This window comes from Babylonia areolata, chromosome 23 (genome assembly GCF_041734735.1).
Source record: "Babylonia areolata isolate BAREFJ2019XMU chromosome 23, ASM4173473v1, whole genome shotgun sequence".
Taxonomy (NCBI): Eukaryota; Metazoa; Mollusca; class Gastropoda; order Neogastropoda; family Buccinidae; genus Babylonia; species Babylonia areolata.
In genome coordinates this window covers 29,767,353-29,788,378 of record NC_134898.1, presented here as the reverse complement: position 1 = coordinate 29,788,378, position 21,026 = coordinate 29,767,353, and the positions used below count along the sequence as shown (strand labels likewise).

Below are 21,026 nucleotides of genomic sequence, written 5' to 3'. Positions count from 1 at the left end.
CCCCTCCCCCCGAACACTATGGAGAATGGAAGAGGAAACTTGATAACATGATGAAGTGTACAAAACAAAACAACAACCCATACCCCCCCCCCCCCCCCTACCCTCCCAAGTTCGTTGCTCCCGTCCCCCCCTCCCCCATTTAAAAACGCTGGTCAGTTTGTTCCCTCCCCTCCCCCGTCGGAAAGAGAACAAGGGAAGTAACCATCGAGCTCAATATTCCGCTCAGTGGAAGTAACTCTGGTATAAATGTGACATCCGGGCTTTCTTGACTCTGATCCAAGGTGGCTGCCGGTTGAAGGACAAAATGTTGTCAACTTTTGCAGTTCGATCAGGTAATAGCCACACATAGATTTTTCCTGTGATTATATGCATTGTACTGAAAACTTAGACAAAGAGCTCGTACCTTCCAACAAAGCTTTTGTATGTCAAGCTTATGACAAGTTTTGTTATGTCGGTGCTTTTGGGCTTTCGCAGCATGCTGCAGACGAAAGTATGGTGGGGCGTCTGCTGTTGCCCCTGGATTCGGTTTAAATTAATTTGGAGAGCACTTAGAAAAATCGACAGTTACATCTCTTTGAAGTGGGCGTGTATGCAAATATGCGTGCGCGCGCGTGTGTGTGTGTGTGTGTGAATTCAAGTAACAAACTTGCAAAGAGGAAAGAACTGAAGCAGTGTGGTTTCTTTTCAAGCGACGTAAAATTAAGATATTTTTTATTCTTTGGAGTTGAATGCACCCAGAAGTAACAAAAAATCACCAAGTCAGAAAAATGAAGAAGATCTACACACCCTGTCTTTCTCCAGGGTAGAGAGAGCCCTGAGAGGGCACTGTTTTTGATGGGATTGGTGAATGCAAATGTGGTCTGGACCTTGAATGAATTTGGTAATTGATGCTTATTAACTGATTAAGTGATTAATTTTCATCTACCTTATGATTATATCCACAGCATTGTTCAGTATGATTGTGTTATTTTATGATGTTTTGTCTGGAAGGTGTTACAAAATTGCTCCTCCCAGTAACCAGTAAAGGACAAGGTCAAACATGAATCTGGTGAAAGACAAAAGAGTACACCATTGCCTGTTTGCTTTGCTGACACAATCTTTTCACATACAGCAGCTTTAGCTTGGGGAAAAAAGTGAATTTTCCAACATGCCAAGTGAGGTACAATCAATCAGCATGAATAAATTTTCACCATCTGGGTACCTCGGTGCCTGAAGTACATATACCACCACCATACACACACACACACACACACACACACACACATAAACACACACACACACATAAACACACACACACACACACACACACACACACACAATCTGAACATGTGTATCATACCTGGACTGGGAGAGCCTTCAACACTTATTTGATAAGAACATCAACATGTGTAGGCTGACCTTTTCACTAGTTGAAAGTACGGTGTGTTGCAGGTGTGTTTGCCAATGCAGCGCTGAGGACCCAGGCTCCCAGGTGAACAGATCTGCTTTTCTACCATAGCCTTCATGTATATATATTTCAAAAACAACAACAAATAGGGTGTATTGTTAGTGCCTGATTATTATATTTTTACCTGTACCACCAGGAATGAATGTTATTACTTGTACCACCAGAAAATAAAGTTTGGAGGAATGAATTTTACTTGATTAAGCCATCAAAGGAAACAATATAAACATTGTATTTGACTGTGAAGAGAGAACAGTGGAAGGAATCAACATAGAAGTGATTATAAAATATGACAAGTAAGAATGTCATGTTGGTGTTGACAGATGTGATGTAGGAGGCTGATGTTGTAAGTCTATGCACAAGAACAAGAGAATCAATACGGAACATTGACAGGATTGTGTTATAATATTAGCTTCATCCATAAACAAGATAACTGCCACCCATACCAAATGTGTTCTCACCTTTGAACTGAAGGGAAATAGAATTGAAATATCAGCCTGTAATCTATAAATCCTTTTGCTAGAGCAGTTTCCCCTCCTCTGCATACAGAGACTCTCACTCAAACACACACACAAGTGTGCACACATGCATGCATACACAAACACACACAGATTCACACACAGGCATACACAAACATTCTCTCTCTCTCTCTCTCTCCCCATCACATACGTAAACACACAGGCACACACAAAAAAGACACATACACTCACAGACACACATTATTAATGATACATGCACAGAGTTCAGGGCAGCTTATACCCCACAACTATTGATGGCTGTATCCATGATGCCTGATGTGCTGTGCAGGGCTAGAAATTTGCAGATGATTTTTAAGTGTCCTGATGGTTAAAAAGGAAAGAAAAAGAGTGTTTGTTTCTCCACCACCTTTCTCATCCACACCACCACCAAATTTGTATCTGCCATCCTTAAGTAATGAGACTTGTTTAATAGTTAGTCATGTGGAAAATTCATTTCTGCTTGTCAGTGATTTTTAAATGTTTTTATTCATTCTTGGATACAAATGCTTAGAAAAAGAACATAGAAAAATAGCATATGAAAAGAGAGAAAAAAACACAAAAGTGTGAAAAAAAGGATATAACCCCCCTCCAACCCCCTCCCCTACTCCCCACACCTACATGAACAAAATCAATTACAAAACTTATACATGAACTGCAGTTCAGACTGTGTAGTTGCCACCACACCCACCCTTTACTAAATACACAAAGTTATGTATACTGAACATTCAGCTTGCCTGAATGCATGTATCTGTAGGTGTATACATGTATGTATATGCATATAACTTTGTCTGTCAGGGATGGTATATATATGTCTGCAATTTTGTTCCTAAATAGATGAATTCATTTTATAAATGAATGAATATGGAGCCACACTTTGTGTTGATCAGGGTTCTGGCGGTGGTGCCAGTAGGAAGCCGAGGTAAGAGCAAGGCTGCCCAGCAGGCTGACCAGTGGGAAGAGGCCAACAAGATTTTCTATGGACCGGAGAGGGACACCAAGAACTTCCCCCACCCCGTCATGCCCCAGGAGAGCGGCAAGGTGCGCCTGGGTTTTGTGCCTGAGGAGTGGTTCCAGTTCTTCTACACCAAGACTGGTGTCACAGGTCAGTATTTACTGTGGTCGGTCTTCTTTTCCCTCTGTGTTTCTGTGTCTGCTTGTGTGTTTTTCAGTTTGTTACTATCTGTCTGCTCACATGGTATGACTTTTGGTGAACATTAAGAGGGGCAGGGCTGACATGGCAGGGCAATATTATTTCATATTCTGAGCACACCACTCCTCTTTTGCAACATCTCCACTGGCTCCCTGTCTCACACCGAATAAAGTACAAGATCAGCTCTCTATGCTACAAATGTATTCACAAATCAGCCCCTTCCTATCTCTGTGGCTGCCTTCACCTCTACACTCCATCTCGCTCACTACGATCAGCTTCGGATCCACTCCACTTACACATACCCAGATTCAAACTCTCGACTGTTGGCCACCGTTCTTTCTCTGTCTCTGGACCTTGCAATTGGAATGAACTTCCTCTTTCGCTTCGTCAAGTCTCCACACTCAGCTCTTTCAAGTCTGGCCTTAAAACCCACCTCTTCCCAAAATAGCCTCCCTTCCCTGCCTCTTCCTTGTTTTTAGTTTTTTTTCAGTTTTAGAGTTATGCGTGCGTGAGAATGACTGGTGCAAAAGCGCTTTGATTTGTTTATGCACAAGATTCAGCGCTATATAAGTACCATTATTATTATTATTATTATATTTGTTGTTTCAGTGGGAAAGGAGAATTTATCGCCATATATGCCTTTGTCACTAACACAAACACACACACACACATTTGGAATCGTGTTGAATATTTCTAGAAAAGAATGATGTAGGGCTGAGGGCTGTGTGTCACAGTGTGTCAACCTATGTGTGTATGTGTGCGTGTAGGGCTGTGTGTCACCCTGTGTTTGTTGTATGCATGTAATTATGTAGGACTGTGTGACCTTGTGTGTGTTGTACGTGTGCATGTAGGGGTGTGTGTCCCCCTGTGTGTGTTGCATGTGTATGTAGGGCTGTCTGTCAGTGTATCGACCTGTGTGTGTTCAGGGCCATACCTGTTCGGGGTGGGCCTGGTGACCACTCTGCTGTCCAAGGAGATCTGGGTGGTGGACCACGGTTTTGCTGAGGTGCTAGGCTTCTTTGGGGCTGTCTGGCTACTGACTAACAAACTGGGGCCCAAGATGGCCAAGTGGATGGACACCAAGAACGATGTGAGTTGTTGGAGATGTTGAGGAGTGTTGGAGTTTGGTGGGGTGAGGGTGAATGGCAGAGTGGGGAGTTAATGTCTGTGCACTGTGGGAGAGTTAGAGTAGGGGGAGAGGGTGGATGGGACAGTGACAGTGAGGCTTAATGTTTGTGCACCGTGCCTTTCTGAGGCCTGTTATCACTCAGCGTGTCATACCACACACATTAAGACATCTTAAAATATCCACAAAGGGACACACACACAGTGTGTCTGTTGGTCTTTTGACAGTCAGTGTATTCTTTCTGTGTCAATGTAAAAAAAAAAATTTTTTTTTAGTTGTCACCTGTTTGTTTTATTTACTTCTCAGGGGGAAAGTGGTGGCTGCAGAACAGTGATAAATAAAACCAGGATGAGGTGGAAGAGTTTGGCTTTGTTCAACACATTTGTATTCAAAGAGAGTGAATGAAATACATACTTTTTCATGGTGGTTTGAGTCTGAGACAATGTGGGTAATGAAGTGCTGATCTGTTGTCGTGGGACACAAGATACAGAGTATACCAGTGGTCCCAGGGTCTGTGTTGAATCAGTGAAAACAGGATAGTGCATAAAATAACTAATGACAATAACACCATAGGAGTTGTCATTTAATCCTGGTGAGTGGTAACATCAGTCAGCAGTTGATAGTTAACATTTATTTAAAGCTGAGATTTTTAGAAATATCTTTTTATTAATAAAGCTTAACAAAGGTACCAAAATCAACTTGATTAGTAAAATGTGATCTGACAGTATTGTCTCCCTGATATTGTCTTCTTGACTTTAGAAAGACTATTTTTTGCCCATAGTGTAACTTTTCTTCAGCTGCTTTCCTTTTAACACATTGTGAAAAGAAGGCAGCATGGTTAGCACAGAAGTATTCACAAAAAAAGATGCATGATCCAACCATAGTTTGCCAAATATTGGAATCAAATTAAATCCTAGGAAGGAGCAGTTTTGTTTTCTGTTGCTTTCTGAGTTTATTGCTTTGTAAATAGTTGACCCATGAATGTTGAATATAAATGTAAAAATAAAAAGAGTTAGACTAATGTTTGGCCTGACTCGTCTTTGTCAGGGTGTGGGGGAAGCAGTAAGAAGTAGTCTGGTAAAGAAAATCCACTTTAAAAGTTAAAAAAAAAACCACTTGCAGACAGGAAAAAAGGAGAGAAAAAATATATGGATGGTGATGCACTCTGATGACTCACTCTCCCCATGGAGAGCAGCCCATATTTCGCACAGAGAAATATGTTTTGACAAAAAAGTAATATAATACAATCCAGTCCTGTCCAAAACAATACAGCACAACACAACACGACACGACACATGACATGACATGACATGACACAACACAACATGATAGGATGCAGTGCAGTGTCAAGTCAACTTTCATTATCTCTGGAAAAATGTGCTCCCGCATAACATTCACAGTCCAAACACACGCTGTGCACTTATGAGATGTATAAATATTGATAGAAAGTTGTGTCAAAGTGTTGTGCTGGTGGTGTTGACAGGCGGTGACCCAGGAGAGGTTTGTGAAGCCAGTGGAGGACGCCAAGACATCGGCCCACGAGATTGTGAAGAGCAATGAGACGGCCATCTGGCAGGAAGAGGGCCAGAAGTACCTGTGGGAGGCCAAGAGGGTCAGTGGTTTATGATGTGTCGGGGTAAGGTTGGGACCAGGGGGCTGGTTTGTGATGTGCGTGGGGTGAGTGTGGGAACATAGGGTTGGTGATGTGTGTGGGGTGAGTGTGGGAACATAGGGTTGGTTTGTGATGTGTGTGGGGTGATGGTGGGAACAGGGGGAGGGGCTGGTTTATGATGTGTCGGGGTAAGGTTGGGACCAGGGGGCTGGTTTTTTGATGTGTGTGGGGTGAGTGTGGGAACAGGGGGTTGGTTTGTGATGTATGTGGGGTGAGTGTGGGAACATAGGACTGGTTTGTGATGTGTGTGGGGTGAGGGTGGGAACAGGGGGAGGGGCTGGTTTGTGATGTGTGTGGGGTGAGTGTGGGAACATGGGGATGGTTTGTGATGTGTGTGTGGTGAGTGTGGGAACATAGGGTTGGTTTGTGATGTGTGTGGGGTGAGTTTGGGAACAGGGGGAGGGGCTGGTTAGTGATGTGTATGGGGTTAGGGTGGGAACATGGAGCTGGTTTGTGATGTGCGTGGGGTGAGTGGGGGAACAGGGGGTGGGGCTGGTTTGTGATGTGCGTGGTGTGAGTGTGGGAACATGGGGCTGGTTTGTGATGTGCGTGGGGTGAGTGGGGGAACAGGGGGTGGGGCTGGTTTGTGATGTGCGTGGTGTGAATGTGTGAACATGGGGCTGGTTAGTAATGTGTGTGGGGTTTGGGAACAGGTGGAGGGGCTGGTTAGTGATGTGTGTGGGGTGATGGAACAGGGGGAGGGGCTGGTTTGTGATGTGCGTGGGGCGAGGGTGGGAACATGGGGCTGGTTTGTGATGTGCGTGGGGTGAGTGTGGGAGCATGGGGCTGGTTTGTGATGTGTGTGGGGTGAGGATGGGAACATGGGGCTGGTTTGTGATGTGTGTGGGGTGAGGATGGGAACATGGGGCTGGTTAGTGATGTGTGTGGGGTGAGGGTGGGAACAGGGGGTGAGGATGGTTTGTGATGTGTGTGGGGTGAGGGTGGGAACATGGGGCTGGTTTGTGATGTGCGTGGGGTGAGTGGGGGAACAGGGGGTGGGGCTGGTTTGTGATGTGCGTGGGGTGAATGTGGGAACGTAGGACTGGTTTGTGATGTGTGTGGGGTGAGGGTGGGAACAGGGGGAGGGGCTGGTTTGTGATGTGTGTTGGGTGAGTGTGGGAATAGGGGGCTGGTTTGTGATGTGTGTGGGGTGAGGGTGGGAACAGGGGGTGGGGCTGGTTTGTGATGTGCGTGAGGTGAGTGTGGGAATAGGGGGCTGGTTTGTGATGTGTGTGGGGTGAGTGTGGGAACATGAGGCTGGTTAGTGATGTGTGTGGGGTGATGGTGATCAGGTGCTGGTTTATGATGTGTCGGGGTAAGGTTGGGACCAGGGGGCTGGTTTGTGATGTGCGTGGGGTGAGTGTGGGAACAGGGGGCTGGTTAGTATGTGTGTGGGGTGAGGGTGGGAACGGGGAGGGGCTGGTTTGTGATGTGCGTGGGGTGAGTGTGGGAACATAGGGTTGGTTTGTGATGTGTGTGGGGTGAGTGTGGGAACATAGGGTTGGTTTGTGATGTGTGTGGGGTGATGGTGGGAACAGGGGGAGGGGCTGGTTTATGATGTGTCGGGGTAAGGTTGGGACCAGGGGGCTGGTTTTTTGATGTGCGTGGGGTGAGTGTGGGAACAGGGGGTTGGTTTGTGATGTATGTGGGGTGAGTGTGGGAACATAGGACTGGTTTGTGATGTGTGTGGGGTGAGGGTGGGAACAGGGGGAGGGGCTGGTTTGTGATGTGTGTGGGGTGAGTGTGGGAACATGGGGATGGTTTGTGATGTGTGTGTGGTGAGTGTGGGAACATAGGGTTGGTTTGTGATGTGTGTGGGGTGAGTTTGGGAACAGGGGGAGGGGCTGGTTAGTGATGTGTATGGGGTTAGGGTGGGAACATGGAGCTGGTTTGTGATGTGCGTGGGGTGAGTGGGGGAACAGGGGGTGGGGCTGGTTTGTGATGTGCGTGGTGTGAGTGTGGGAACATGGTGCTGGTTTGTGATGTGCGTGGGGTGAGTGGGGGAACAGGGGGTGGGGCTGGTTTGTGATGTGCGTGGTGTGAGTGTGTGAACATGGGGCTGGTTAGTAATGTGTGTGGGGTTTGGGAACAGGTGGAGGGGCTGGTTAGTGATGTGTGTGGGGTGATGGAACAGGGGGAGGGGCTGGTTTGTGATGTGCGTGGGGCGAGGGTGGGAACATGGGGCTGGTTTGTGATGTGCGTGGGGTGAGTGTGGGAGCATGGGGCTGGTTTGTGATGTGTGTGGGGTGAGGATGGGAACATGGGGCTGGTTAGTGATGTGTGTGGGGTGAGGGTGGGAACAGGGGTGAGGATGGTTTGTGATGTGTGTGGGGTGAGGGTGGGAACATCGGGCTGGTTTGTGATGTACGTGGGGTGAGTGTGGGAACACAAAGCTGGTTAGTGATGTGTGTGGGGTGAGGGTGGGAACAGGTGGTTGGTTTGTGGTGTGGGTGGAGTGAGGAAGATGAAGAGGGGTGTTTGTGGATCAATGTTGTGAAGGTGGTATTAAATTGACAGTGAGGCCAAATATCCTGATTTCATCATATTTTAATTGGTTAGAGTATAACCATAATGACTTCTGCAGATTTCCATACTGGCATTTTGGCTTTAGAAAAAAAAAGTGTTCCTTTATTTTACTTTGTATCATTATTTTGATATGTAACATAGTTTGGTTAATCTGGCCTTGGACAGCAGCCTTGAAACTTTTCAGTATTACAAAAACTAGTCACTCCAAACCCTTTTATTTTATTACAACTGGTTGCAGTTTGTTCCATTGTTGTGCCAAAGTAAAATTGTTTTGATTGTTTCAGCTAGTTAGGGTCTCCCACCTGCTTTATTATTATAACTAAATATAAGCTGCTTGTTGGTTTTGCGATACACTTTGTGTGCAGAGTTTGACTGTTTTGGTTTGTTTTAATTTGTACATGTATGTACAGTACTGTGATGATGACTAGATGCTGGTGGGCACGTTCAGACACTGCTTTATCAGCTGTGCAGAATGCTGCTAGTCAGACTGATGGAGACATTGACACTGTGTGTGTGCAGGAGAACGTGGCCCTTCAGCTGGAGGCTGCCTACCGCAAACGTCTGAACGAAGTGTACAAGGAGGTCAAGAACAGACTGGTAAGATGAGCTTTTTTATTTTAAAAATATTTTTTGCATTCCTTTATTTAGTTATTTTTTCATTTATCTTTTTTTTTTCTTTTTTTTCCGGCTAACCCATCGCCTGCACAGTTTTAGAGGTCTCTCACACACATACACATATACATAAACTCAGTCACACACACACACACACACACACACACACACACACACACATCCTTCTTGCCCTCTCCCACCACTGATCCAAGACCCAAGCCTATCACATCACATCACATCGCATCAAATTACATGACTGCATACCACACGTTCATGATACACACACACACACACACATATCACACGACACCATGACACCGCACCACACACGTTACATGACACCATGACACCACGCCACATACATTAATCACACACACACACACACACACACACACACACACACACACACACTTACAGACAGAGTAACTTATTTACATTTCAGATCTGAAGGTCTAGCCAGCCATGATATCCAACATAGTCACTTTTTCCAGATGTTCAGTTTTTTGTTTGTTAGTGAAGTGATTTGTCATTTGTTTGCTTGTTCAGTTCATGACTGAAGAAATTATGTGCATTTTTTGTGGTCTCACATACATTGTTTTCAGTGTATCAGACTCCATTGAAATTTTTTCTATTTTATGACTGAGGATGAATAATTTTTAGTTGCTCTTCTGTTATTTGCTTAACTTTTTTTTCCCCAAAGTCAGTTAGGTAAGTTACATTTTAACTGGTTTACGTGGCCCCCAAAGTATATTGTCAGCAGGTATCCATATCATTCATGCATCATTCAGGTGTGAACCAGAACTAACTGGAGAGATGGTGTATTTGTGCGTGTGACTGCATGTGACTGTGTGTGTATGGGTTGATGTGGCTGTTTGTGTGTGTGACGGTGTTTTTATATGGCTGCGAGTTTTGTGTGTGTGTGTGTGTGTTGTGTCACTGTGTGGCTGTGTGTATGACTGTGTGTGTGTATTACTCTGTGTGTGTGTGTATATGTATGTATGTGTGTGTGTGGACACAGGACTACCAGCTGGAGGTGCAGAACGTGAAGCGTCGTTTTGAACAGGACCACATGGTCAACTGGATTGTCAGCAATGTCCGCAAGAACATCACCCCACAACAGGTGATTGATTTGATTGTCACTGCCTGCTCTGCTTCTTGTCTGTCCATCTACCTGTTGGTTAGAGTGTGATGCAAATGGTTCTCACTGCTCTTCCTGCTGTGTACCTATAGGGGATTTGCACAATACTGGGTTTTCATATCCACTGGGGTTAACCAGGAAAATTTTTTCTTCTTTTTCTTTTTGGCACTCCGCACAAGGAATCAGCTTTTCCATCCTTTGCATATTGTGTATCACAGCCATCTGTTTCAGTGCACTGGATATTTCATGTATTTTGATCTTTAAATGTGGTGTCAGCTGTTTAGTAAGCCAATGAAGGGCAGTATGAGTGTGTTTGTGTGTAGGGCGAAGAGAGTAAAGTGGACATTGTACTGTTGTGTTCCAGGAACAAGAAAGCATCAAGGTGTGCATTGCTCAGCTGAAGAAGATGTCTGCTGCCACGGCATGAGGTCCATGAGTCTTAGCTATTTCCCGGCCCCCCCACCCCCTGCACATAGCACTGTGAGAATGTTATGTAGGTCTGTGAGGAGTGTCTGGCCAGTGTACCACAGCACCAGATGATGCCACCACCTGTCTTGATGCTGCCCATCAGTCTCTGAATTTCATAGACTGGGGCTCCAGCCTTGTGGACATTATTCTTCCAGAGCCCCTCTTTTTACAGACTGTATGAAAGACATTATAACAAGACCATGTTACAGTGGAATGCGTTTTGACATTTGTGTAGGATAAGAATAAATTGTGATTTATTAACAAAACAGGTCTGTGTATTTGTTTGTGGTGTGTGTGTGTGTGTGTGTGTGAATGTGAAAGTCAGTATATGAGTGTAATAGATAAGCAAGGAATATGCTTTAATTTCAGAAACAATTTTTTCACACATTTAACACCTTGCCTTAAAGACAAATAAAAAGTAAACTGTAAAGAAAAGAAAAAAATATCTGAGTGCTATGAAAACTTATATCACTACAGTCAGTTTCTCTTTTTCACAGTTAACCCCCCTTCACCATCCTGCCCAGAGCAGAGCAAAAGAAAACATGCATGAAAGTAAAAGGCAGGCTTCCTCTATAGCCTCAACGCAGAGTCCTCCTTTTGCAATCAAACCCCACTCTACCCTGCCTGATGCCCACAGCAAGACAGAGAAAAAAAGAGCAAGAAGGAACCTTTAACAGTCATCCCAAATCGTAACCAATCATCAAAAATCATGACTAATCATTTGATTTAAACGCACAATACATACATAAAGAAGATGATAGCAACAAGGACAAACACAGCTTTGTGCGTGTGTGTGTGTGTGTGTGTGTGTGTGCCTCTGTTTGACCTTAGTTAAAAAATTTATATGCAGTATTTTTTTTCCACATTTGAAGGGGAAACGAATGTAGGGAAGAAAAGCCTCTCTCATGCATATACAAACATGAAACGGGGGGGGGGGGGGGGGATAAAATTGTAATATACAGCACCCAGCAAGAATACAACTACCTTGCCTGCTAACAGGTGCACACATGGAGCCGTATTCAAGAGACCAGTACCATCGTGCCTGCGGGTAAACGTGTACCTGCAGATAATCTGCAAGCCATGCTCATTTGCAGAGAACAACACAAAAACTGACAAGCAAAACATGCATTTAACCAGTTGAGTGCCTATAAGACATCAGCTGACGTCCTACAAAAAGTATTGCCATAGTGCCTACAAGACGTCCACTGACGCACAATTTGAATCAACATACATCAGGTAGAAGACCCATTTCCGCTCGATAATAATTTGCTTACTGACCACGTGATAGGCGCGTGGAAAGGGGGGTCCAGTAAAGCAAATAGTCACAGACAGCAGATTTACACAATTCTGAAAGCTCTACTTGTGATGACTGCTTTCTGATGGAGAAGGATCTCTCTTGTCTGATGATTGATTTGAAAACGAAGGTGATTGACAACGACAGCGATGAAACTGACAGCCCATTTAATGGTAATTCAGTGGCTATGACTGACAGAATACGTGCAGCAAGCGTTGAAAGAAGAGGGGGAGAAGGAGAAGAGTGATGTAAGATGATAGGTCGAATGCCAGCCAGAGGTCATGAAGGGGGGTCGTGGCTTTTGGGGACGAGTGTTCTCCCATTTCAATGCAGACTGCAGGAAATCGACAACCACCAATGCTCCACGATTTTCACGAAACGCAGAAATGACACTGTATTTCAAACACGCGCTTTTTGTTTTCAACGCTTTTTTTCAGCTGAATCGGGTGGATTACTTGTTAAAGAGGTGGCAAGCAGGGTGCACAGCAGACACTTTAACCGGCCCATGTGCAACTTGAAAGGAGTGAATGTCATTAAAGAACTTCATCCTCTCATTGCGAAAGCTCTTCGCTGTCAAAAAGCTTGCCAGCTCAGTTTTACGTTGACTTTTCCCACCTTTGGCATTGTTGGGACAGTGATTTATATACATGTCTGCACGAGCTGTGATTTGTTTTTATAAACTTGTAGCCAGTTTTAATTTCTTCTACAGGTATAATCTGACAATAGGCATGCTACTTCTAGCTGTATTTTGTGTCTTTTCTTTATGGTTGTCATTATGTAGAAGTGGAAATAGACTTTTTTGTTGCACAAAAAATATTATCTTGACTTTGCATGCCTGAACAGTTCTCTACAATCAACCTAACTTGGGGGTGGGGGGGGGGGGAGCCCAGAAGCAGAATCTACACTCATTTTCCTTCACAAAAACGTATACTTTCTTTTTGTATCGCCCATAGCTTTTGTGCTAGGGTTTGTTTGTTGTTGTTGTTTTTTCACCCCTGAATCCTCAAAATTCTCTGGCAAGGGGAGAGCACTTTTTTTTTTAAACAAAATTCTCTGGCACTCTACTGTTGAGCACTGAAACGAAATGTTGCATTCATAACCCTGCACGGACATCCAACCAATCACTCAAACACTATTTTACGTTCATACACTCACAAAAACATCACATACAGCAAAACACTCATAGTATATATGTGTATAATTTTATAATATGCTCAGCCGGGATTGCCATTCAGTTTCTCGATTTCAAAAATTTGAAATGTCCATGAGAGTTACTTTGTAAAAGATTAAAGAAACATAGAAAAGTCCATTTCACCGCACAAACGTAAATCTGAACACCAAAAAGTTACAATTCTCTCTCTCTCTCCGTGTTCCTGTTGCTCTCTTTCTCGCTTAGAGATTGTTGTGAAGTGCAGGTGTGTTATTAAGTGATCTGTGTGTTGTGACAAACTGTCTTGATACAGACAGGGCCTGTCATACAGCTAAGATATAAAGTGTTGTGAACTTGCTGGCTTCAGTGGACATTCTCCCTACTCTCCAATGTTGTGTGTAAAGATAGCATTCCACTTTGACATGGATACTGCTGACATGTGAAGTGATGAGCGATTTCTGCCCTTACTCTTTGATAATGTACCTGCCTTCCTTCCATACAGCAATCTGTACAACAGTATAATGCCCCCTGTGGGGTTGCCAGGGGTCTTTCAATATAGCAACCCCCGCCTTCTGGAAATGCTGTGCTAGCAATTTCCTCTTTTCTATCACTGTCTTTGTTTCTGCCTTTATTCTTTCTTCACGGTTGTCTCCTTTTTCTGCCCTCCCAGTCCATCCCCCCCCTTTTTTTTTCAAGCAAGCCCTGACACTTTTTTCCCCTCTTTTCCGCAGTCTGTGATGTACTATCTGTGCTGTTTTGCTCTGGAGATTAGGTAGTGAGATGTAAACACTGGGATGGGAACTAGCTGCTCATTCTGTGGTGTTATTTGCCCATATGGCCTTTCTATGCATTTTTTTGTTTGGTTTTGAAGTATTGTTTTGTCCCCCCCCCCCCTCCTTTTTTACGATTTTTTTTGTTACCTGGGAATGATAGGTTAAATGATAGATTAAACGGAATGGCTGGCGTCCCCAGCATGGCCCAGTCTTATTTGCCATAAGGAGCTAAATGGTTGGGATACTGTGTCATGTACTTTGTTTTGTGGGTTTGTCTTGTTTTTTCGTTTGTTTTTTTTTAATGATTTTTATTCTATTTTATTTTAGATGTGACAGTTTTGTGTTGACGCCGTTGAGTATGGTTTGACAGTCCTGATATGACCCTGTGCGGTCGGCTGGACTATAAACAACAAGAACAAAAACAAGAATAGTACGGTCAACCCCAATGCCAGAGGCACTGCGCGCCTGGCAGAAAATTTCAAATCCTTATGGCGAGCTCGTCCTCACCGAGCGGTCAACTTTTCTGGAAACCCCAAAGAACAGACCCAACCGAAAACAGGATATTTTCATCTCCACCAGAAATTATTTCCTCCAAATATGACACACGGTTTAGGTCTCGCAACTATCCTCAGATCGCGAACAGTAATCTGTATACATCAAATGATCAGCCACTTGAGCCACCGCCCCCACCTTTACATTCCTCCTATCATTACCCCCCCCCCCTTCCCCCCCACCCCTCCCACTAGTCTCGTCCTCCAATCAGACAAGAGTTCCATTCTCACCCCCCACCCAACCAGTTCCTCCCTAACCCTCCCCACCAGGTTTTACAGCCTAACCCAGTCCCTGCCCAACATCATCCAAACAATTTCGCTGATACAAGAGGTGTCCCCCACACAACTTCTTCAAGACAAGGTATGGATGGATCCACCACTTCGCTTCTAACCAGATCCATCCCTTCACAGAGCGATTGTTGCACATGACATCCCAGCTGTTATATCACCATTATGCATTCCCACCCTGCCCTAAATGTTCTCATGTTTAAAGGGATGATCAAGTGTTTTCTTGACATTATATTCTATCACTTTATCTTATACTATCTCTTGTGATCTACACCTTTTTTATTTACTTCAGAAAGGACCGATCCTTAATGGTGTTTTGATAGAATACTTCTTGCTGAGATGCTTGCTTGAATTGTTTTTCTTTACCTTCTTTCCTTTTCCATTCAAAATCGCGTAATACTTGTTTATTTGAATATAGAGACGGGGAGGGGGAGGGGGCGGATGGAGGGGTGAACGAGGGGGGTAGTCGGGTGTGGGGGTTGGCAGGGAGGGGGGGGGGAGGGCGGGTGGAGAATCAGAATTATTTGCTTGTGGTTGTTTTTGATTATGGTCATGCATGGTTTTTTTTTCGTTTTTTTTTGTTTGTTTTGTTGTTTGTTTTTTGGTGTGTGTTTTTTTAAATCATAGATGGCATTCAAGACTTCCTTCTGCCTATTTCGGTTGCCTTACAATGATTCCAACCGACGCCACGATCAACTTATTTCTTGTTATTAGCACACGTATGATTCAGATATTGAATGCAGTGATGAATATAACTATTTCTATTCATTTAAAAGTATCTTTCAGGCAGAAATTGTTTTAGTTAACGTTTATTACAAATAAATGGCACAGAGACAGTTTAAATAGATTCAGGTTGAGGGTAATCAGGTTAAAAAAAACAAAACCAACAACCTGTAAGCAGAGATTTCATAATGAAGAATACTTAAATAACACTACCTGCCCGTCATGCATAAACGATAACGAAAATGAAGAACACCTTATTCCACCGCTCAGATAAACACAAGCTTTGTAATGCAGTAACTTCTTCCACGAACCACCCTGGTGCAAATAATCTTCCTAATCCTAACTTCTATTGTAGAACAACACCGAAAACAATATTATAAGTTTTGCTAAATGCATTGCCGAAGCAATGCGCATTTGAAAAAGAAACGTTTTTGAACAAAGACGGGGGGGGGGGGGGGGGGGGGGGGGGGGGCGAGAAATAGCACGTTCAAGTTAAGACGCGCCGGGTGAACGTGAACAAAAAACCAAAAAAACAAACAAACAAAACAAAACAAAACCAAAAAAACAAACAAACAAAACAAACAAACAAAAAACAACAACAAAAAAACAAAAAAAACAACCCTAACTGATTAACGTCAGAAGTGGTGTAGTTTAACGACAGCTCCGTTGACGTCAGTTGCTTACTCAAGCAAATTTGTGTCCTTTCATCCGCGCTTCCTGCCATAATAAAATCTTTCTTTATCTTTTTGAAAAAAAGAAGAAGTCAAATTCAACAGAGAGAAACACAGCGGGAGAGCTTTTAGTTTAGTTCTCAACCTGTACAAACCTGGAAATCACTGGGGGGTTTTCAGTCCGTCGCAGTCCCTGTCTCACATACTTTCAAATAAACCCAGAAACGTCCATTTTCAAGCAGCCTCTACATAAATAAGACATTCCATTCCGTCTGTATCTGTAGCCAGTATTCTACGGAACCACATCTATTTCTTCCACGCGTGTTTGCGGGTTGGTCTATGCGTGCCGCGTGTGTGCTAGTGCGTACATGCGTGCGCGTGCGAGTTGTGTGTGAGTGTGTTTTTGTGTGTGTCTGACGTCTTATTGTAAAGCGCTTCGAGAGGTTTGAAATTAAGAAGGAGGCGCATGGCTCTTCGTTTGTGTTCGACCCTGGTGAACTAGGTTAAGTATCTTGATCATGTACTTCATGTATTATAAGACACATTTTAATGCAATGTTTTTGTGATACATCAGTGTGGTACAATATCAATCCCTGATCTGGTTACACATGATATAACCAGTAGTCTGGTGAAATAGATTTCAACTCTTCCTTCTCCAGGAATAATTTCACTTTCTCCAAATGGAATATATATTTCTGATTACTGTTTCTTCTTTTAACACAAAATAGCATTTCTGACATTTCTTGATTGTATGATTCCAAAGCATCATACTCTGTTTCTTTTTCCTTTTTTTGTAGCGCAAATTATAGAAGAAAAAAAAATCATGTATTAACTATTCGCTTTTTTGTACTTACGATGTCTCTTGCTTATGAGAGTTGGGTATATACGCTATGTCTACCATCATAATGTGTAGTACCCCGAATCCTCAGGAAAACAAACAAACAAACACACAAACGAACGAATAAAAACAACAGAACAGCAAGAACAAAAACCAACAAACTTACTTCAGTTCTTCCCTCTGTCTCACTTTATGCCTGCCTTCTTTCTCCCCTGTCTTTCTCTCCCCTCCTCTACTATTACCCCACTTGCGACAACGATTTTCAGCTTATAATGTCAACGTGGTCATGCTTCCACTGGAAAAAAGTGCATTTTCTTCCTTCATTGTTATGTGTATCTCGACAAATGAATGAATGAATGATATGGATACTTCCATAGCGCCTATCTGGTCGGAGACCAAGCTGTAAGCGCTTTACAAACACAGGGTCATTTGCACAACAGATTGCCTTCCTGGGTAGAGCCGACTAACGGATGCTTTTGGGCGCTCATCATTCGTTTCCTGTGTCATTCAATCAGATTTCAGGCACAAACACACACACACACACACTCAGACAGACATTTATTTATCCTGCCATGTAGGCAGCCATACTCCGTTTTCGGGGGTGTGCATGCTGGGAATGTTCTTGTTTCCATAACCCACCGAACGCTGACATGGATTACAGGATTTTTCATGCGCGTATTTAGCCTTCTGCGTGCAAATACACACGAAGGTTGTTCAGGCACAAGCAGGTCTGCACATATGTTGACCTGGGAGATCGGAAAAATCTCCACCCTTTACCCACCAGGTGCCGTTACCGAGATTCGAACCCGGGACCCTTAGATTGAAAGTCCAACGCTTTAACCACTCGGCTATTGCGAACGTATTTCTATCAGTATTCGTTCGTCTTTGCCTGAAGTACTTTGAAATTTGATAACACACACCTACATTATATCAAGCTTCGTTTTTAATGTCACAGCAAAATATCCCAGTTTCCTGTAAGTTTTAATCTGAGCACCACTAGCTCTGATGTTTGGACTTTTCCAGTTCACTCATGCAATTATTTATGAGAATGAAATAAATAGGGCCCATGACAAAAGCAAGAAAGGGCGTCGCTCCAACATCGTCACAGCAAATTTATGTTTTATCTGTTTCGTGGATCGCGACTTCACTTGCTGCAGTAATGCGCAGTCGGAGCCAGCGCCTTACAGCTCACTGATTATATTCATGCCTCTGGCTCCGTCACCTCTCTATCTCTCTCTCCCTTCCACTTTTCTCTTACCCCCACCCCACCCTTCTTCTCTCGTCCCTTCCCAATCCACCTACATTATTCTAATATTCTAGACGGGCGCAACAGCCGAATGTTTAAAGCGTTGGACCTTCATCTGAGGGTCCCGGGTTCGAATCTCGGTGACGGCGCCTGGTGAGTAAAGGGTGGAGATTTTTCCGATCCGTCCCAGGTCAAGGCAAACAGTGTGTGTGTGTGTGTGTGTGTGTGTGTGTGTGTGTGTGTGTGTGTGTGTATCTGGGGGCGATCTGGACAAACCTCAAAGGACATGTCTTTTTTCACGGTGAACCAAAGGCGGTGGTCAGACCTTGATAGCATACCAAATACTGCAATGGTAACAGAGAGAGAGAAAAATGTATTCTCCATTGAACGATTACACATAGTTTCAGTTCCTCAAGCAGGCGTCACTGCATTCGTATAAATCCACGTACGCTACACCTTATCTGCCAGGCAGATGCCTGACAGCAACATAACCAAATACGCTTGTCAGGCCTTGAGTGTATGCTTGAATATCTATGAATCTATCGGAGTGGAATTCGTTTACAGAGTTTCGCCAGAGGACAAGACCTTTGTTGCCATGGATTCTTTTTCAGTGCGTGCTGCATTGTCTCATCCGAAAGACTAGACGCTCAGTTTGATTTTCCAGGCAAATTTGGAAGAAAAGGCGGGAGTGGCCGCGGATTCGAACCCAGATCATTACAGACACTATATTGGCAGATAAGCGTCTATGATTACACACACACACACACACACACACACACACACACACACACACACACACGAATCTACAATAAGTGATGCTGATACTATTCCTTTTTTTCTTCTTCCAGTTGACCGTTCTCCTGCAACACTGTGAAGAACCCTGACGGTAACAATGAATAATGTAACTGTGTTCTGATAGTGTTGTTTTAAGGTTGTGGTGTGAACAGATCAACACAATGCCGTGCAGATCAGCGTCCTTGTGGCGTTGTGATGAATCTGGAGGGGGTGGAGGGTGGGGATAGAGACAGCAGATATCGGACAAGACAAGACTTGGTGAAAAAGCCTTTTCTTACAATGCTTGTGAAGTATGGAATTCTCTCCCATATATCATAACTCATATAGAAACTGTCCTAGTCTCTAAAAAAGCTCTAAAAACCTATCGTTTTCAGCGTAACAACTGAGCTACCACCACCACGTCACCACCCCTTCTCCACACCCCTTCTTTTCTCTATCCAAATTTCTATTTTATCCAGATCACGGTTTGACAGTGAAGTCTTGACATAGTTCAAATAACAAAGGAACATCTTTGGTTTGGATGGGAAGCTGGACAAAGAAATAGAGACCAGAGTCCAAAAGGCAAAATTTGTCAGCTATCACCTAGCACCACTATTGAAGCGCCCAAGCATACCATATCTATGGAAACCAAAGCCAAACTGTCCAACGCAGCCTTCATTCCCACCTTGACATAATTATCAGTGCCAGACCTTGACTGAAGCGTAAACTCACAACTTGTGAGAAGCAATGGCTCCGTAGAGCAGCTGGCAGAAGGGGGACCAGGTCTCATCAGAAAGATGGTTGTTGCTACACCTAACAACCAGTGCAAAGCACACCAGTGCATAAAGTTATTTCGTCCGCGTGACGCTAATCCAGGCCTCCTATCTGCCACAGATCGCCAACTGTCGTCTCCCCGCAACACCTTCCTGGTAGAAGCGGTTGGATAAAATAAAGTTTGACAGTGAATTCGTTTATATCTAAGATAATATTCACGTATTCGTGTTTGCTGAACTGCTGTGTGCCATTATCAGACAAGTGGCCAGTTTAAATTTACAGCGTTTGGAAAGGGGAGAATGTGGGGGTGTCAGGGGAGAGGGGTAGGGGTGGGGTGAAGAGGCTGGCGTTGTGGCTACGGTTGAGGGGTGTGTATGTGGGTGGAGCTTCGGATGAAAGTGTGAGAGTGCTATCAGGATGAATCGGGGACTGTGAACAGCAACAGAAAAACAGACCTGCACATATTTCAGTGTGTAGAGCATGTGAACAAAAATCAAGATCGCGAGCTCTTGCCTGCCTTTATCCGAACGCTGTTGCATGTTGTGTGGGCGGCTTTTGATATCCGAGTCAGTGTGTGGGTCACAGTGGTTGGATTCTGGTGGCAGTGGCGTCAGTCAGCGTGAGTGTTTGAGTCCACCTTCGTGTCTTGCTTGTGACCGTCTGTGTGTCTGTTTGTGTCTCCTTCTGTCTGGTTCTCATAGCAAATATTTCATCAGAATGATTCTGTTTCCAGTCTGTCTTGAGTGCACACATTCATACATATCTTCAGATAAACAAAAGAGAAAGAAAGGAAAGGGAGAGAGAAAGAAGAAGAAGAAAGCGGCCTGCTATGAAGCATTCTGGCCATTAAGTATCCTTGGGTTTAGTCACTCACTAATGTTCAGTTTTCATGTAAACTGAGAATTTCAGATTTTCGTGTAAACAGAGAATTCCATATTGTTTCCCAAAACATAGGGACAACACCCCAGTTTTTGTCCTTTCTGTTCCAGTCATAAACTGTATGTGGAGAGCCCAAGTTTTGTCTGTGCATGGTTCTGCTTGAAGGGGTTGGAATGTACAGTGAGGGTAACTGATACGATGAACATATATAGCTCATCATGTGCACCACGTACTGACAATTTAAGTGAGAACAACGGGCACAGGTGTCGGAAATGAAAGTATCAGAATTTTCAGATGATCGATGTATCTATAGTGTTTTATTGCTTGGTGTTGTTTAATAAGGATGCTTTGTAACTGATGATTTTATGCCCTATTTCCTTGTGTTATGCGGTTTGGTATTGTTTTATGTCA

The 21,026-nt window shown here is 43.9% G+C and overlaps 2 protein-coding genes across 4 annotated transcripts in view; both read left to right on the top strand.

The window, feature by feature from the left end:
• The first annotated feature begins 217 nt into the window (after nucleotides 1-217).
• LOC143298136 (ATP synthase subunit b, mitochondrial-like) lies at nucleotides 218-10,920 on the top strand. Its single transcript, XM_076610862.1, has 8 exons — nucleotides 218-332; nucleotides 1,432-1,471; nucleotides 2,850-3,064; nucleotides 4,039-4,202; nucleotides 5,722-5,850; nucleotides 8,956-9,033; nucleotides 10,067-10,168; nucleotides 10,551-10,920. Exons 1-8 carry the CDS (start codon nucleotides 305-307, stop codon nucleotides 10,611-10,613), a joined length of 819 nt encoding a protein of 272 aa, XP_076466977.1. The 5' UTR covers nucleotides 218-304; the 3' UTR covers nucleotides 10,614-10,920.
• Nucleotides 10,921-20,103: 9,183 nt separating this feature from the next.
• Nucleotides 20,104-21,026, top strand: part of LOC143297963 (organic cation transporter protein-like) — a 30,009-nt gene continuing 29,086 nt past the window's right edge. For all 3 annotated transcript variants that reach the window (XM_076610587.1, XM_076610588.1, XM_076610586.1), the window contains exon 1: nucleotides 20,104-20,355. The gene's annotated coding sequence lies outside the window, so the exon portion shown is untranslated. The remainder of the gene's footprint in view (nucleotides 20,356-21,026) is intronic.